This window comes from Jaculus jaculus, chromosome 12 (assembly GCF_020740685.1).
Source record: "Jaculus jaculus isolate mJacJac1 chromosome 12, mJacJac1.mat.Y.cur, whole genome shotgun sequence".
Taxonomy (NCBI): domain Eukaryota; kingdom Metazoa; phylum Chordata; class Mammalia; order Rodentia; family Dipodidae; genus Jaculus; species Jaculus jaculus.
The window spans coordinates 50,856,088-50,873,123 of record NC_059113.1 but is presented as its reverse complement, the minus strand read 5'-3'; the positions used below and the strand labels follow the sequence as shown (position 1 = coordinate 50,873,123).

Here is a 17,036-nt window from a genome sequence, read left to right as displayed (position 1 = left end):
CTACACAGCAAGTTCCAGTTTGGCCTGGGCTAGAGTGAGACCCTGCTTCAGAAAGAAAACTAATGATGGTGCACACCTTTAATCCCAGCACTCAAGAGGCAGAGGTGGGGGGGGGGGTGTGACAGTGATTTTGAGGCCAGTTTGGGACTATACAGTTTCAGGTCATTCAGGGTTAGAGTGAGACCCTGCTTCAAAAATGAAGCAAAAAAGGGCCAGAGAAATGGCTTAACAGTTAAGGTGCTGCCTGCAAAGCCTAAAGACCCAGGTTCAATTCTCCTGGTCCCATGTACAAGGGGGCACATGTGTCTGTAGTTTGTTTGCAGTGGTTAGAGGCTCTGGCACACCCATTCTCTCTCTCCTTTTGTCTCCACCAAATAAATAAAAATTAAGAAAGCAAAAAGCCAAACAAACAAACAAATAAAACAGAAGACAGTGAGAGGAAAAGAGATGAGAGAAGGAAGCAAAGGGTGAGAAAGCACCTTTAAGTGGAGCCTGACTACTTGGGCTCAGCTGTGAGTCTGCTGCTTGGCTTTATTGTTTTAACTCAGTTCTACAGCTGTGGAGAGATAGCTCAGCACAAAGACCTGTCGATTCTCCAGACCCCATTAGAAAGAAAAGAAGGAAGGAAGAAAGGAAGGAAAAGTTGGGCATAATCCCAGCCGTAATCTCTAACCCAGTACTGGGGAGGTAAAGACAGGTAGATCACTGGAGCCCACTGTCTAGCCAGAGTTGCCTAGTTAGATAAGTACCACACTACTGAAAACCCCTGTTTAAAAACAAAAAAGGTAGACAGTACCTGAGGACCACCACCTGAGGTTGATAACTTGATGTGCATGTGACACACACACCAACTCACTTCTAAGCATCAGTTTATAAGAAATACAGGGGACTGACTTAGCAACTAAGGTGCTTGTTTGCAAGGCCTAACACCTAGGGTTTGATTCCCTAGTACCCACATAAAGTTAAATTCACAAAGTGGTGCATGCATCTGGAGTTTTACATTGGTTGGAGGCCCTATCATGCCCATTCTGTTAGTCTCTCTTCTCTCTCTGCTCACAAATAAATAAATATATTTTAAGAAATATAGGGCATTGGGGCTGGAGGGATGGCTTAGTGGTTAAGGCATTTGTCTACAAAGCCAAAGGACCCAGGTTCGATTCTCCAGGACCCACGTTAGCCAGATGCACAAGGGGGCACAAGTGCCTGGAGTTTGTCTGCAGTGACTGGAAGCCCTGGAGTGCCCATTCTTTCTCCCTCTTTCTCTGTCAAATAAATAAAATATTAAAAAAAGAAATATAGGGCATAGAACCAAGTAAATTTTACCATGAGGAAGAAATCACAAAAGTCCACACAGTATGTTTCATAGACCTGATTTATTGGATGAATTAGTATCTTTTAATAATTTTTGTTTTATTTTTATTTATTGGAGAGGGGGGAGGGAGGAGAGGGGGAGAGGGAAGGAGGGAAGGAGGGAGAATGGGCATGCCAGGGCCTCCAGCCACTACAAACAAACTCCAGAAGCACGTGTCAACATGTATTTCTAGTTTACATAGGTTCAAGGAAATCGAACTGGGGTTGCAGGCAAGTGCCTTAAACCACTCTCCAGTCTAAAAGGTAGTGTGTCTGTGTGTGTTGACTGTTTAAAGACAAAAAGAGCCTGGTGTGGTGGCACACACCTTTAATCCCAACACTTAGGAGGGAGAGAATTGCTAAGAGCTCATGGCCAACCTGAGACTACATAATGAATTCCAGGTCAGCTTGGGCTAGAACGAGACCTTACCTTGCAAGCCCCCCCCCCCAAAAAAAAAAGAATAAGAGACAATAACCAAATACAATGTATTGGCTTAAGTTTGGATGCAGATTGGAGACAACTATACAAATGTGTTTATGATACAACTAGGAAAGCTGAATCTAAACCATGTATTAAAATACTGAGGAACTCTAAGTGTAATAATTCATGGTGGCTAAAGATCTTACGTTTTTTCTTGAAGCTGTGCAGATGGTGTGTGCTTATAAATTCCAGATTCTAGGAGGAATTTGAGTTTGAAGACAGCCTGGAGGATAAGTGAGATCCTGTTTCAGGAAGAAGGGGGAGGGTCATCCTAAAGTGAAAAGGAACAGTTGAAATGTGATTGGCAAAATGTTAACTGTTTAAGTTGCATCATAGGACCAAAGGAGATGACTATACTATTCTGTACTTGAAATTTTCCACTGTGGTTAAGTTCTGTTGTCAAGCTGATCAGAGTAGGACACCTCTTGGGCTGGTCCAGGAGGGTGGTTACAGGAAGGATTAAGTGAGGAAGAAAGATCTTCCTCCAGAGTGAGCTGAGCAGCCCTTCTGGTGGATATGAATAAGAAAGCTTCAAGACAGCACAGGGTCTTTCACCAGGTTGCCTGTGTCACTCATTGGTGTGTGCATCTTCCCTGTTACTGCTCTCCTTCCTGGACATTGGAACCCAGCTTCATCAGCCTTCCAATGTGGACTAAAGACCAGTGGCTCTCCAGAAATCCGTTAGGTCCTTCAGTTACATATTGGGACTGCTGAGGCATCCAGACTTGTGGGTTGAGCAGCTATCTGGTTCTCCCACTCTCCAGCCTGCGGACAGCCATTGTGGCAGTGCCCAGCTTGTCTCCTGTAGTCAAACCTGTAATTCCCCCGTATAACGCTCATTCCATTGGTCCTGTTCCTCCAGAGAACCCTGACTAATACATTCAGAACAATTTTTTGTCTGCTTTTTCAGACAGGTCTTGTATCTCTGGCTGAGCTGGATGGTACTGAACTCTCAGCAATCCTTCTGGGGCTGTAACTCAGTAAGCCCTGGGTTCCATCACAGTACATTATCATGTCTTTTTAGGAACACATTTCTTTTCTTTTTTCGTTTTTTCCAGGTAGGGTCTTACTCTAGCCCAAGCTGACCTAGAAATCACTATGTCTTCTCAAGGTGGCCTCAAACTCACAGTAATCCCCCCCTACCTCTGCCTTCAGAGTGGTGGGATTAAAGGTGTACGCCACCATGCCCAGCTATTAGGAACATATTTCTATTCCTAAAGTTCATTATGGAGTGTTCATCATACACAGGGATTCTGCTATATTCTATGATGGGTAGTAAATGAAACAGAAATACTCTCCATATTGGTTGCATGTAAATTAAACAGTAATAACAGGGAGACAATTGTATAAGCAAACATGCCATTACAAAGTGCAGAAAATGGTGGGCAGGAAAGTCTTAGGGGTCTACCAGCAGAAAATGTGTACAGCAAAGTACACACTCTAAAGATGGTAATTAAGGAAGACCTTTCAGAACAGGGCATCCTTTGAGACCTAAAATATTCAATTTGTTATTGTGTTTTTATCCTCATATGCGTATGTTGAAAGCTCACTTCTCATTTCTTTTACTAGCATTAGGGAGTAATTAGCACCTTTCCTATTATAGTGGCAATAATAAATTTAAAATTTTATTTATGGGGGGAGAGGGAGAGAGAATGGGCACGGCAGTCTCCAGCCACTGCAAACTCCAGACACATGTGCCACCTTGTATACTTAACTTATGTGGGTATTGGGGAATTGAACCTGGATCCTTAGGCTTGGCAGGCAAGTGCTTTAACTGCTAAGGCATCTCTCCAGCCCACATTTTGTGCATCTGGTTTAGGTGGGTTCTGGGGAATCAAACCAAGGTCCTTTGGCTTTCAGGCAAGTGCCTTAACCACTAAGCAATCTCTCCAGTCCCTCCAGCCCACATTTTATAAGAGAAACAAATAGGAGAAAACCACTCAAGGGATATGAATTAAATTCTTAGCTAAGAACAATACCTATCCACCAGTTCTTCCAGTATAATATAACAGGGGAATGGTTTTGTCTTGTATGTTTATTTATTCTGGAAAGTGGAAAAAAAATTCATAGGCTGGGGAAGATAGCTCAGTGTTAAAGTTAACTGCTTATGAACCTGCCGGCCTGGGTTCAGTTCCCCAGTAGCCACATAAAAGCTGCACTTTGTGCAGCATGTGTCTGGAGATAATTCCCAGAGGCCCTGGTTCTACCATTCTTTTTCTCTCTAATACATACATTTTTTTTTTCGAGGGAGGGTCTTACCCTAGCCCAGGCTGACCTGGAATTCACTATATACTCTCAGGGTGGCCTCGAACTCACTTCGATCCTTCTACTTCTTCATTTCGGAGGGTTGGGATTACAGGCATGTGCCACCACACCAGGCCTCAAATAACTTTAAAAGTTATTTAGAATTTACTAAACCTTGTTCTATTAACAAAAACCCGAAAAGAAGAGCTTTCTTGCTCTTTTAACTGTTAGAAGGCGAGGGAGCACGCTGGCTCGTGAAATGCCTTTCGTCAGAAAATGAGAACGCCGCTGTCACCGTCGCTCTATTGTTACAGCAGCCCTGGCTGACCCCGGCAAGAGACAAAAGCTGAAATACAAATGGCACGGGGTTATCGCCGAAAACTTGAAGAATGTTGTGATTTTGCACGTTTTCTTCCAGTAACTTTTACAGGCACATGTTATTTTAAAATGAGGATATGATCCTATTAGCTGGTGATTGTCGTCGTTGCTTTGGGCAGCTAAAGGATTCTTACTCTTCCCAACTTGGCACACCCGGGCTCTCCGCGTTTGGAGAGTCCGACGGCCACCGGTAGTACCGCCGAGTAGTCAGTCATTTCCCCACCAGCTCCGTGGCGCGCCTCCTCCTCGCGCTCACCTTCTCCCTCAAGCGGACAGACCGCGAGCTTCAGACACTCCCACAGCGAGCGGCGAGGCCTGGGGCCTCACCAAATCCCGCGATACCTCACCGCTCTCAGCTCCACCAACCCAACGGCTCCGTAGCCCTGGAACGTTCTAAATACCCGCGCACGCGCCGCGCAGCCCTTAACGCCCCGGTTCCGCCCTTCTCTTAACTACGCCCTTGATAACCAATGCCCTCCCTCAATCCCCGCCCCCGCTCTGCGTTAACCCTCTACGTCTTCGCTAGGGCAAATCCGCAACAGGCCTCTGATTGGTTGAGAGGGAAGCACACGCTGCGAAGGGGAAGCCGCGATAGGCTATCAGCTAATCCGCCCCCTCGTGGCCTTCTCAGTGTGTGATTGGTTAGTACTTCCGTCCAATCGGCGTCAGGCTGTCGGATTCAAACCAAGAGCGTTGGAGCTGCGGGCGTTGGTCTCAGACGAGTCGTTGAGCTGCTCGGGAGCGGTCGTGTTTGCTGTTGCGCTCGCTTGGTACGCTTTGTGTTCCGCCGCTGTGCGCACCGGAAGGATGGCCCACAAGCAGATTTACTACTCCGACAAGTACTTTGACGAGCACTACGAGTACCGGTGAGCTGTTTGCCGGGCTGGGGCAGGAGGTCGGACACCGAGGTTGGGTAAGCGGCCGCCTAGCCCAGCCGCGGGCGTCCGTTTCCTGAGGGGAACCTGCGCCGGGCTTCTGCGGGGCCCCTTGCTCTCCGTTCCGGGACAGCGGTAGCCGCGACGCCGGCGAACCGTTCGGTGGCGACGCTCCCTGGGCCGCCGGGCCGCACGGCCCTCCTCGCTTCTGGAGTTAGTGGTTCTGGAGATGACCTTGACGGGAATCCCTGGAAACGAGACGGCCACGACGGCGACGCAGCGCTGGCTAAGGGTTTTCCTTTCTAGGACGTGTGTGTGGTGTCACGGACTCGGGTGTGGCTTCAAAGACCATTCCCGAATCCCCTTGTTCTGGGGAACGACCCGGATGGAGCGGCCAAGTCTAAGCCGCCCTTGGCCAACCAGCGACCTTGCTTGCTGTTCGCTGCCCTTTTAGGTTAGATTTCCTAGAGTGGATGAGCCCCACTCTGGAAGTCTTCATAGGAAGAAAACGAGGATTCTTTAGGTAGTTTCACGTTTCTAGCTAGGAAAACATCATGCATATACTGGCTATAAAGTATGTTAGTTTATCTTTACACACAGTAATTGCAAACCTCACAGTTGCAATAAGTTGGCATAGTGTCCCACGTATGTGATACATAAGCCAAGAGCCTAGCTCATTGGTCTCCAGCAATGGGCAGTAAACTGTAATGCCTTTCTAAACTTTGGAAAATTTTTTGAAACCGTCTGGATCCAGCTGTTGAGAGTTTATGAGCTAGTATACATTTTGTTTCTTGGGATGTGGCATTAAAATTATAGTTAGCCGCTGGGCGTGGCGGCGCACTCCTTTGATCCAGGCACTTGGGAGTCTGAGGTAGGAGGACCGCCTTGCCTTAGAGGCCTCCCTGAGGCTACAGTGTGAATTCCAGATCAGCCTGGGCTAGAGTAAGACGCTACCTCGAAAGACAGAAAAAGAAAAATCGTAAAATACTTTTTAAAACTCGAACTAAAGTCAATCCTCCCATTTCTGCCTCCTAAGTGCTGGGATTAAAGGCGTGTGCCTCCACGCCCCGCTACACTTTTTTATTAACGTATTTTGAATGGATACGTCACATGTTGGTACCACCTTTTCCCTACTCCTGGCCCCATTCTGAGGGGGCCCTCCCACACTAACTCACCATAGGTTAGAGACCAACCTGAAACTACACAGTGAATTCCAGGTCTCCCCGGGGTAGAGTGAGACCCTATCTCCAAACAAAAGACTGGGCTTTAGTCTGTAGTCTGTATCCTGAATTGTAACCTAGTGTACCCTTAAACATAAAATTCCCTTAGTTTCTCAGCATACAGTGGTAGTGAGCATAATTTTAGTTCCTTCATGGTAAAATTGTTCAGGGGCTTATTTGCAATCTGCAAGATATAAATTGGCACATAACTCAAAAAAATTTGTTATTTGTTGAGCGTGTTTGGCACTTAGCTAATATCCAAAAATTCAATTTTAAAGTGTAAAGTAACATGCAGAATATATATGGAATTTGTTTAATTGCAGATCTGGTGCTGAGTAGCAGGAAACACAAGTTAATTGTATTTTAGTTTATATATCCCCCTTTTGTTAAAAAAAAAAAAAGACCTAATAGTCTGGAGTTGGGATGGTGACAATTTTATTTTATTTATAGTCAGGGATCAGGCTTCACTTACAATTAATTGTCTCTGGTCTTAGATACCTGCTCTACCTATCCTGATCATATTCATGTGTACCCAACAAATTGAAGAAGAGTTGTGCATGATCTTTATACCATTGGTATGATCTTGCCTTTGAAGATAATTTTCATGGCTTGAGTATTTTCTGCCTATATCCTGTTGTCAAGAGTTGATTTGGGGCTGGAGAGGTGACTTAGAATTTAAGGCACTTGCCTCCAAAGCCAAAGTACCCAGGCTCAGTTTCCTAGGACCCATGTGAAGCCAGATGTCCAAGGTGACACATGAGTCTGGAGTTCATTTGCAGTGGCTAGACACCAAGATACCTGAAGGAGAGGCTGATACATAACCATGTGCCCAACTTAGATTTGGTGATTCTGTTCCTGGAGATAACTTACACTAAATGCTCTGTTAGAAGGAAAAGAATTTGACCCAAATAAAATAATAGCATACTCCTGATCTAACAGCATAATTTCTCAAAAACCAGAATTACAGGCTGGAGGGAGTACTCTGGGTTTATACCAATTGCATTATAACATAGTTACTTAAAAAAGAATGAGGTATACCACCTCCTCCCTCCCCAAGTGCTTAGCATTAAATGCCGCCATGCCCAGCTAAGAAATTAAATTGTTTTTCAAATAAGACCCTTTCAAGTTTTGAGTAAATTAAGGTTCACATATAAAGTGATACTAATTATAAGGCACCACACTAATATTTGGCTGTGTATTTTAACAGGCATGTCATGTTACCCAGAGAACTCTCTAAACAAGTACCTAAGACCCATCTCATGTCTGAAGAGGAGTGGAGGAGACTTGGTGTCCAACAGAGTCTGGGATGGGTTCATTACATGATTCATGAGCCAGGTAAGTTTTGTTAGTTGAATTAAAGTAGTTGTGAGGGTCAGCTGTAGCAATGTGAACATTCAACATAACTATTAACCTTGTCATTCCTTAATAGCTTCCACAAATATATCTAGAGTTCTAGCCTTTGTTTTTTCAAGAAGTTTTTTGTATAGAGATTGATGAAGTGATTTGTCTTCCTTTAGCCCTCTGAAAGATATTATGCCTACGTTAAGGCTGAATGAGGTAACATTAACCCTAAATCCACTGTGTGACACATGAGTGCCTTCTGCTGTTACGATAGTCAATCAACATTTTCTAGACATTGAATAGTACACTAGACTAAAGCTTGGTGTGGTTAAATTCTCTTTTGGATTATCATTAAATCTGACTTAGGAATTTATATTGCTTTGAACAAAAGTTGAAGACATATTAAACTAGTAGGTAGGACTAAGTAATTTTTAATCTTCTGAAGAAAAATGGAGTCTTCAGAAACTAAAGGAGGGCTGGAGAGATGGCTTAGCAAGTAAGCGTCTTGCCTGAGAAGCGTAAAGACCCAGGTTCAGTTCTTCAGGCCCCACATAAACCAGATGCTCATAGTGGTGCATGTGTCTGGAACTTGTTTGCAGCGGCTAGAGGCTCTGGTGTGCCCGTTCTTTCTCTCTTCCCCTCTCTCTTTCTCAAATAAATAAATATTAAAAACATGTACTAAAAACTAAAGGAAGCTAGGTGTGGTGGCACATACTTGCCTTTAATCTAGCACTCAGAAGGCAGAGGTAGGAGGATCGCCATGAGTTTAAGGCCACCCTGAGACTACATAGTGAATTCCAGGTCAGCCTGAACTAGAGTGTGACCCTACCTGGGGGTGGGGGAGACCTAAAGGAGCCAGGTATGGTGGCATATGCTTTTAATTCCAGCACTCAGAGGCAGAGGAGTTTGAGGCTACCCTGAGACTACATAGTGAATTCCAGGTCAGCGGGAGCTAGAGTGAGACCCTACCTCGAAAAACCAAAATAATAATAAAATAAAGGATTCATACATGACATTCTTGGTTGTAGCACAGGTTCATATTAACAGTTTTAAGGAATCCTCTCTGTAATAAGCAACTGAGGAACTTAAATATTCCTGGGCCCTACCTCCCTACTGAAATAGTATCTATAGGATGAGCTCTATTGGCTTAAATTTTGTGTTTTTATATATTTGCAAGTGAGGGGTATGGGTGTTCCAAGGCCTCTATCTAGTTGCTGCAAATGAACTCCAGATGTATGAGCCACTTTGTGCATCTGGCTTTATGTGGGTACTGGGGAACTGAATTGGGTCATTAGGTTTTAGGGGCAAGTGCCTTAACCACTGAGCAATCTTCCCTAACTACTTACCTTTTGAGAGATAGTTTTTCCTAGGCATTCAGGTTACTTGGAACTCTCCGTTTTTGTTTTTCAAGGTAGGATTTCACTCTATGCCAGGCTGACCTGGAATTCATTATGTAGTCTCAGGGTGACCTTGAAGTCACAGATTAAAGGTGTATGCCACCACACCCAGTTCAGTTCTAAGCTGCCATTCCTTGCTTTCTGTTAGTTGTGTTTGTTTTTTTTTTTTTTTTCCTTTCTTTTCCTCCCTTCTCTTTTATACTGGAGATTGCTAGGCTTGGTGCTTGCTAGTTAAGCAATCTGCCAGCTAGCTATATAGGTGCCCAGCTCTTTATGGTAGGGTTTTTTGTTCTTTTTAAAAACAGTTGAGAAAAGAATGGGTATGCCATGGCCTCTTGGTGTTGCAGCAAATGAACTCCAGACACATGTGACACTTTGTGCCTCTGGCTTTATGTGGCTACTGGGGAATTGAACCCTAGCTGGCAGTCTTTGCAAGCAAGCACCTTTAACTACTGAGCCAACTATCTCTCCAGCCCTCTTTCTGGTAGTTTTTGTTGTGCATTTGTATGAGATCCAGTGGTTGATTTAAGTAAGTCCTTTCCTTATAGAGGTTATATTTGTCTTTACTTGTAACCGGAATTGAGATTCTAAAGGTGGATTCTTCACAGAGCAGTTTCTTCATTTAGCTCTGTTTGCCAGGGTAAGGAAAACTAAAATAATGGAGGGGAGTGTATTGGAGAAATGTCATTGTCAAATAATTTGCCTCTGACTGTGATGTTGTAACAAAGTTCATTTTAGATAGCCAACTATCAGCTGGCTCTTGATATTTTTTATGTAGTTTATTCAGTGTTAAATATTTTCTTTCTACAGAACCGCACATTCTTCTCTTTAGACGACCTCTTCCAAAAGAACAACAAAAATGAAGTACATCTGGGATCCTCAAATCTTTTTCCATTTGAATGTACATGTGTGTGTATATAAGGGTGTAGTATTCAGTGAATACTTGACAAATGTACAAATGATTCATCCATACCTGTGCATGAGCTGTATTCTTCACAGCAACAGAGCTCAGTAAATGCAACTGCAAGTAGGTTATTGTAATGTGTTTAAGATAGTTTCTAGTCAGTTTTTCTCTTAATATAAGTGCCTGTTTGACTTTACCTGTTACTTTTGTTAAATAAAGTTTGTATGTTGCATTTATCACTGGTACTGAGGTATATTTTCTGACAGCTAATTTGACCTGACTTTAAAATAGTTCTACTGTTTGGGAAATAAACTTACTTGAAAGAAATGCTAAATGAGTTTAAAATAGTTTGGTGTGATGGGGTTACCAGGGGTGTATTTGAGCTACAACTAAAGTTGTCTTTACAGCTGTATTTTCCGTTTGTACTTTAGTAACTAGAATCTTGAACAGAAAAGCCCCATCTAATAAGGGTTGCTTTCACTTATCTATAAACCATTAACTACTAATGGTTTGGGAGGAAGAATTTTAACACTTCGTTTTCTCCATATACTATGCAACTAAAATTTAGGTTATTTTAGCTGCTGGGAAGAATTATTTCTTGTGCATGTATTGAGACAACCTCGAGCTTTTCTGTCCAGCTGGTTGGTCTCAACACTTGGATTACAGGAATGAGTGACTATTAAAACATCACATGCTTAACGCACCGAACCATCTCCCCATCTCCTACAGCTTAGAAAGGGAGACCTTTGTGCTTAATGGGCATGATAAATATAAGCAAAGGGAGGAGCCACAGCCATCCCTTTAATCCCCAGCAGTGATTCCTGCTAGATCACAGGCTTGTGTCCAGGCCCAGTACAGTGACAGGAAACCTGTGGCAAGCAAGAACCAGAGGGCTCTTGATTTCTTGTTGAAGTCCATGTATGGGGAGCCTATAGTTTGCCAATAGGATTTACAATGCAAGCAACTTTTTTTGTTTTGTTTTTCGAGGTAGGGTTTCACTCTAGTCCAGGCTGACCTGGAATTCACTATGTAGTCTCAGGGTGGCCTCAAACTCATGATGATCATCCTACCTCTGCCTCCTGAGTGCTGAGATTAAAGGTGTGTGCCACCATGCCCAGCATAAAGATTTAATATTTATTTACTTGAGAGAAGAGAAAATGGGTGTGCCAGGGCCTCCAGCCACTGCAAACTCCAGATGCATGTACCACCTTATGCATATGGCTTATGTGGGTACTAGGGAATCAAACCTAGGTCCTTTGGCCTTGTAGACAAGCACCTTATTCTTTAAGCCATCTCTCCACCCCCCAAGCAATTTATTTCTGTCCTTAATCCACCACAACTTTTCCAAGCCTGAATGTCTTTCCTTATTTTTCAAGTAGGTTTGTCAGCCTAGGACAACACGTTCTACCCTTGTGTATTCCTCCCTCCCCAACTTGTTAAAAACAAAGCAAAACATACTACTGAGGCAGTTTAGGTTGACTGGACCCCTGAAAGTAAGAAGCAGGAATGTCCTTGAGCCTGTCATTGCAGGGTCCACTTGGCCAGTGAACAGAGAAGGATCACCTCTCCTTATCTGTTGCTTAAAGGAGGTCTCAATCTTTTTTTCATAAATAACCTTAGGAAGGCTTTCCCTAGGATTAAGATTCCTGGAAGGCTTAAACAGTCCTGGGACTGGTTGGTTAAGCTAACCCCATTCTGTAAATGACCTTAGTTTGGGCCACAGGATGGTGTTTACCCCCTCCCACACAAACTGTCTTCTCTTACTCTTAAAAATCTAAATCTTACCCTCTGGTCTGGATTTCAATTTGAATTCATAAAACAATCCAGGGATACAAGTTTTCCTGCATCATTTTCACATCCCCCTTTCCTTTTTTTTTTTTTTTTTTTTTTTTTTGGCTTTTCGAGGTAGGGTCTCACTCTGGCCCAGACTGACCTGGAATTCACTATGGAGTCTCAGGGTGGCCTCGAACTCACAGCAATCCTACATCTGGCTCCTGAGTGCTAGGATTAAAGGCATGCGCCACCACGCCCGGCTCCCTCTTTCCTTTTTTTTTTTTTTTTTTGAGGTAAGGGCTCTAGCTCAGGCTGACCTGGTGGTATTCACTTACAGTCTCGGTACCATCGAACTCACAGCAATCCTCCTACTTCCGCCTCCTCAGTGCTGGGATTGAAAGCATGTGCCACCACGCCTGGTCCCTTTCTACATTTTAAAATGTTACATATTTGCTGAAAACAATTTTGCCCTTTTTTTAAAAAAATATTTTTTTTCTTGACAACTTCCATAGTTGTAGACAATAACCCATGAGTTCCCTCCCTCCTCCACTTAACCCTTTGAAGCTTTACTTCCCATCATATCCCTTTCCCCCTCAGTCTCTTATTTTGATGTCATCTTTTCCTCCTATTATGATGGTCTTGTGTAGGTAGTGTCAGGCACTGCAAGGTCATGGACATCCAGGCCATTTTGTATCTGGAGGATTGCATTTTAATGAGTCCTACCTTTCCTTTGGCTCTTATATTTCTTCTGTCACCTATTCTGCAATGGACCCTGAGCCTTGGAAGGTGTGATAGAGATACTTTAGTGCTGAGCACTCCTGTTACTTCTCAGCACCATGGTGCCTTCTGAGTTATCCCAAGGTCACTGCCATCTGAAGAGAAGTTTCTCTACCCAAAAATGAGAGTAGCATTATGATACAGGTATGAACATTAGAAGTGTTTCCTGGGCAGTTTGGTGAACATAGTATATACATATAGCCAGACACCAGCAGATGTTACACCCCCTAGGGCTCACGACTACCACTGTTGTAGGTTTTCATTATCAGGTATGTATTCCCTTCCATGGAGTGGGCCTTCAGTCCACTTAGTAGTTGGTTTACCCCATAACAGACATGTCACTATTGCACCCATTGGTTCATTTGGACTGGCTGGTCAGATTTAAGGCTTGCAGTGTCTACTGGTGATTTCTCTCCCATTGAACTGCATGCACCTTAGCTTTTTCTAGCTTTCTGTCGGCTGGTATACATGGAGGAGGTTTTCAGCTCAGCGATAGCAGGATTTCTCTGAACTTTCAACCCAAGTATGTGGCATCTTCAGCAATATGGTCTTACTATCTATTCCTGGTGAGAAACCAAGAGCTACAGCAATGGCCTGTAATGTTTTTCTTTGGGGGAGGAGGGTGGGCATCAAGGACCTTCCTGGCCAACGACTCACTGGAAAGTATTCCATCCCTGGCGCTGAAAATTTTCTAGTAACAGTCTATGGCTTCTGGGTGTTGCATTGTCCAAAAAAGTAGGCTTCCATTGAAAGAACAATTTTCAAATTTCTAATGTTTTCAATTGGAAGCTTGGCATACCATTAAACTTGGCCTTCTAGGTCAATAAGAGGCCGGGTCTCTTCATGAGGGGCCTTCTCATCTTGAGGCCGGTCCAGGGGACTTGATAACGTCGCTCTGCACAGCAGCAAGCCACCTTCCATAACCCAGCAATTGGGCAGCAGCACACGCTCCGAGTGAGCTCCCACAGGCACACAAGTCTCCTCCCGGCGGAAAGGGCGGCACTAGTGACGCACTTCCGGGAGCCGGTTTGGAAGGCGGAAGCGTGGGGTCGTTGGGCCGGCCACTAGCATAGCTCAGGGGCTCTTGTGTCGTCACCATGGCGTCCGAGAGGCCGAGAGAGCCGGGAGGCGAGGTGAGGGTGCGGCGCGGGTCTCCGCGGGGCGGCTGGGGGTCCTCCGCGGCTGCTAAGGTGATGCCGCAGAGGCTGGATCGTCGGGCGGGACGCGCTCCCTTGGTCTCGGCAAGGGTCGTCTTAGACTGATAGAAACAGTGTGGGTGACATACATTCTCCTGGAGATAAAAGCCTTTTACTCCGCATTTCAAAAGAAAACACGATCCGGACGGCTCCTGGCAAGGGGGACGGTTTATAACAAGGACTGTTTATGGTTTACTGAGTACAGAGCAAATGTTTTTTGCAGTTTTTATATTTTGGGGAAATTTTAACAAGTAGACATTTTTGCAATGTTTTGAAAACTAGTGTGTTTTTTTGTTTGTTTTTGTTTTTCGAGGTAGGGTTTCACTCTGGCCTAGGCTGACCTGAAATTCACTATGTAGTCTCAGGGTAGCTTTGCACTCACGGTGATCCTCCTACCTCTGCCTCCCAAGTGCTGGGATTAAAGGTGTGTGCCTCTACGTCTGGTGAAAACTACGTTTTAACTATATATATATATATATGTATATATATATATCTTAAATATATATGTATATATATATATTAAGGTTCTTATATACACCTAAGTAAAGCTGAAATAAAAATAACTGTCTTCAAGAGAGGCAGAGGTAGGAGGATTGCCATGAGTTTGAGGCCACCTTGAGACTTCAGTGTGAGTTCCAGGTCAGCCTGGGCTACAGTGAAAACCTACCTTGGACAAATAAAATTGGGAGGTTGTGGTACTTGGCTGATGGAGAAGGATCACTGGTGAGTTCAAGACTAGTTGGGGCTACAAAGCAAGTCCTAGACCAGCCTGGGCTACGGTGAGACCCTGCCTCAAAGAACAAAATGGCACCGTGCAGGAAAGGTTAGCAGACGTTTTTAAGCAGTAGCATAGCAGCATTGGGTTGTTAGAGTAGAGCACTTCTCTTGTCTACATTTGGCAAATCTCTGAATGTATGTGGCAAACCTGCTCCTCTCTTTTCCTCAGGACAGCATCAAGTTATCAGCAGATGTCAAACCGTTTGTCCCCAAGTTTGCTGGCCTTAATGTGCCATGGTTCGAGTCCTCAGAAGCATGTGTCTTCCCCAGCTGTGCTGCCACTTATTATCCCTTTGTCCAGGAATCGCCGGTGACTGAGTACGTATTTGGTAAAAGTCTTGCTGTGTGTAATGGGTGTATTTCTTGGATATATTAATTCCGTTCAGACAGGCTGCAGCTTTCACAGTAGCTGCAAATGATGAGAGAATGTTGTCCAGCTGAGAAAGGTTAGAGCCAGTAGCACAATGTAACTAACTATATGTGCCAGAAACCCCACCAAGAAAAGACGGAGTGTGTACTGCATTTACTAGGAATACAGCTACAGAGTTGACTTGTTCACACAGTTTAAAAGGTTCATCACATATCTAGGGGCTGATGATGTAGCTCAGTGGTAGAGTGCTTGCCTGGCATGTGCAGGGCCCTTGACTTGATCCCTAGCATCACCAGACAAAGGGCATGAGGGATGGGGAGATGGTTCAGTGAAGAAAGCACTGAGATGCAAGTGCGAGGACCCTGGGTTCAATTTCCTAGAGCCCATGTAAAGATGGGACCTGGGAGTTGTTGTCTAATCCTCAGATGGAGGCAAAGACAGGAGAACTTCCCAGAAGCACTGCCTCAAGCAAGGTGGCATCTGAGGTTGTCTTCTGACCCACTTACATGGTTCCCCCTACGCATGCCCACCCCCCCCCCCATGCACAATGAATAAAAAGGGAAAACTGTCTATAGATCTAATGGAAGGTGTTGCAGTTACCTTCTAATTGCTGGTACAAAGCACCCAACCAAAAGCAGCTGGTGGGAAGAAAGGCTTTCTTTTGGCTTACAGACTCAAGGGGCAGCTCCATGATGGTAGGGGGAAACAGCATGAGCAAAGGCCAACATCAGATGGACTGCAGCAGCAGGAGAGTGAGCTGAATACTGGAAAGGGGAAGCTGGCTATAATGCCCACAAGCACACCCCCAGCAACACACCTCTTCCAGCAAGGATCCAATTCACAAATTACCACCAGCCAGGGACCTTGAAATCAGAACACCTGAGTTTTGGGGGTTCACCTAATTTAAACCACCATAGAAGATGAAATGGCAAGAAGTAGGTGTAAGAAGAAACCAGATAAAGGAAGGAATAAATAGGTAACATGCCAGCCTTGGCAACTTACTTAGCAAGACCCTGTTATTAAAGCAAAAAGTGAGAAATGGACTGGGGTACAGCTCACAGTTGAGGGCTTGCATGAAGTCCTACTTTCACTCCCCAGCATTGTAGAGTAAATAATAAATGAGGTGCCCGCCGGGCGTGGTGGCGCACGCCTTTAATCCCAGCACTTGGGAGGCAGAGGTAGGAGGATCGCTGTGAGTTCAAGGCCACCCTGAGACTCCATAGTGAATTCCAGGTCAGCCTGGGCTAGAGTGAGACCCTACCTCGAAAAACCAAAATAAATAAATAAATGAGGTGCCCACCTTCTCTATCAGGGTGTGTGGTTTCTGGCCTGTTTTGCAAAGTGCCCTCTTGGTACTTGTTCCCTCACAGTAAGAGTGGGGTGTGCTGGAAGATCTAAATAGGGAATGACAGGGGAAGAATGGCAGGAGGAGCTCAAATCCTCCCAAAAGGAGGCCACACCGGCTGTTGGACACCTTGGCAAAGAGTACAGTCCTTGGACCAGTGGGGCCAGGCTACAGAGGCATTTGCAAGTACTTGATAGAAGTTGGGTGCAAACAGCTGGAGCATCTTCTCATTGTGTTGACACACACCGTGTTGCAATTACTATCACATTGCTGGGATAAAACTCTATACACAAAGCAGCTGAGAGGAGGAAAGATTTTTTTTTTTTTTTTTTGGTATTATAGTCTTGATGGGATCTTCATGATGGCAGAGAAAAGAGAAGAGCAGCAGCTGGATATCACTGCCTTGCCTACACAGGTGGAAAACAGCAGCAATATAGTGAGCTTAACTCTGGCCAGGGAAAGCTAGCTATAACACTCCTAAGCCAGGCCCCAACAACACCTCCTGCAAGGCACCACCTCCCAAATTGTCATCAGCTGGGGACCAGGCACTCAAAGCACATAAGTTTATTCAAACCACCACACACTGCTCATAGACTTGTGGTTCCTTT

General features: G+C 44.6%; 2 protein-coding genes across 7 annotated transcripts in view; both read left to right on the top strand.

The window, feature by feature from the left end:
• The first annotated feature begins 5,152 nt into the window (after positions 1-5,152).
• Cks2 (CDC28 protein kinase regulatory subunit 2) lies at positions 5,153-10,426 on the top strand. The gene is made up of 3 exons (XM_004668366.3): positions 5,153-5,319; positions 7,756-7,883; positions 10,097-10,426. The coding sequence occupies exons 1-3, from the start codon at positions 5,261-5,263 to the stop codon at positions 10,147-10,149; spliced, it is 240 nt and encodes a 79-aa protein (XP_004668423.1). The 5' UTR covers positions 5,153-5,260; the 3' UTR covers positions 10,150-10,426.
• Positions 10,427-13,762: 3,336 nt separating this feature from the next.
• Secisbp2 (SECIS binding protein 2) overlaps positions 13,763-17,036 on the top strand; it is a 54,697-nt gene continuing 51,423 nt past the window's right edge. For 5 of the 6 annotated variants that reach the window (XM_045131734.1, XM_045131733.1, XM_045131732.1 and 2 more), the window contains exons 1-2: positions 13,763-13,873; positions 14,883-15,031. In XM_045131734.1, coding sequence (XP_044987669.1) covers positions 13,838-13,873; positions 14,883-15,031 — 185 coding nt within the window. In that variant the 5' untranslated portion in view covers positions 13,763-13,837. Of the gene's footprint in view, positions 13,874-14,882; positions 15,032-17,036 lie in introns of those variants that run through there. The other variant, XM_045131737.1, reaches the window with a different exon arrangement.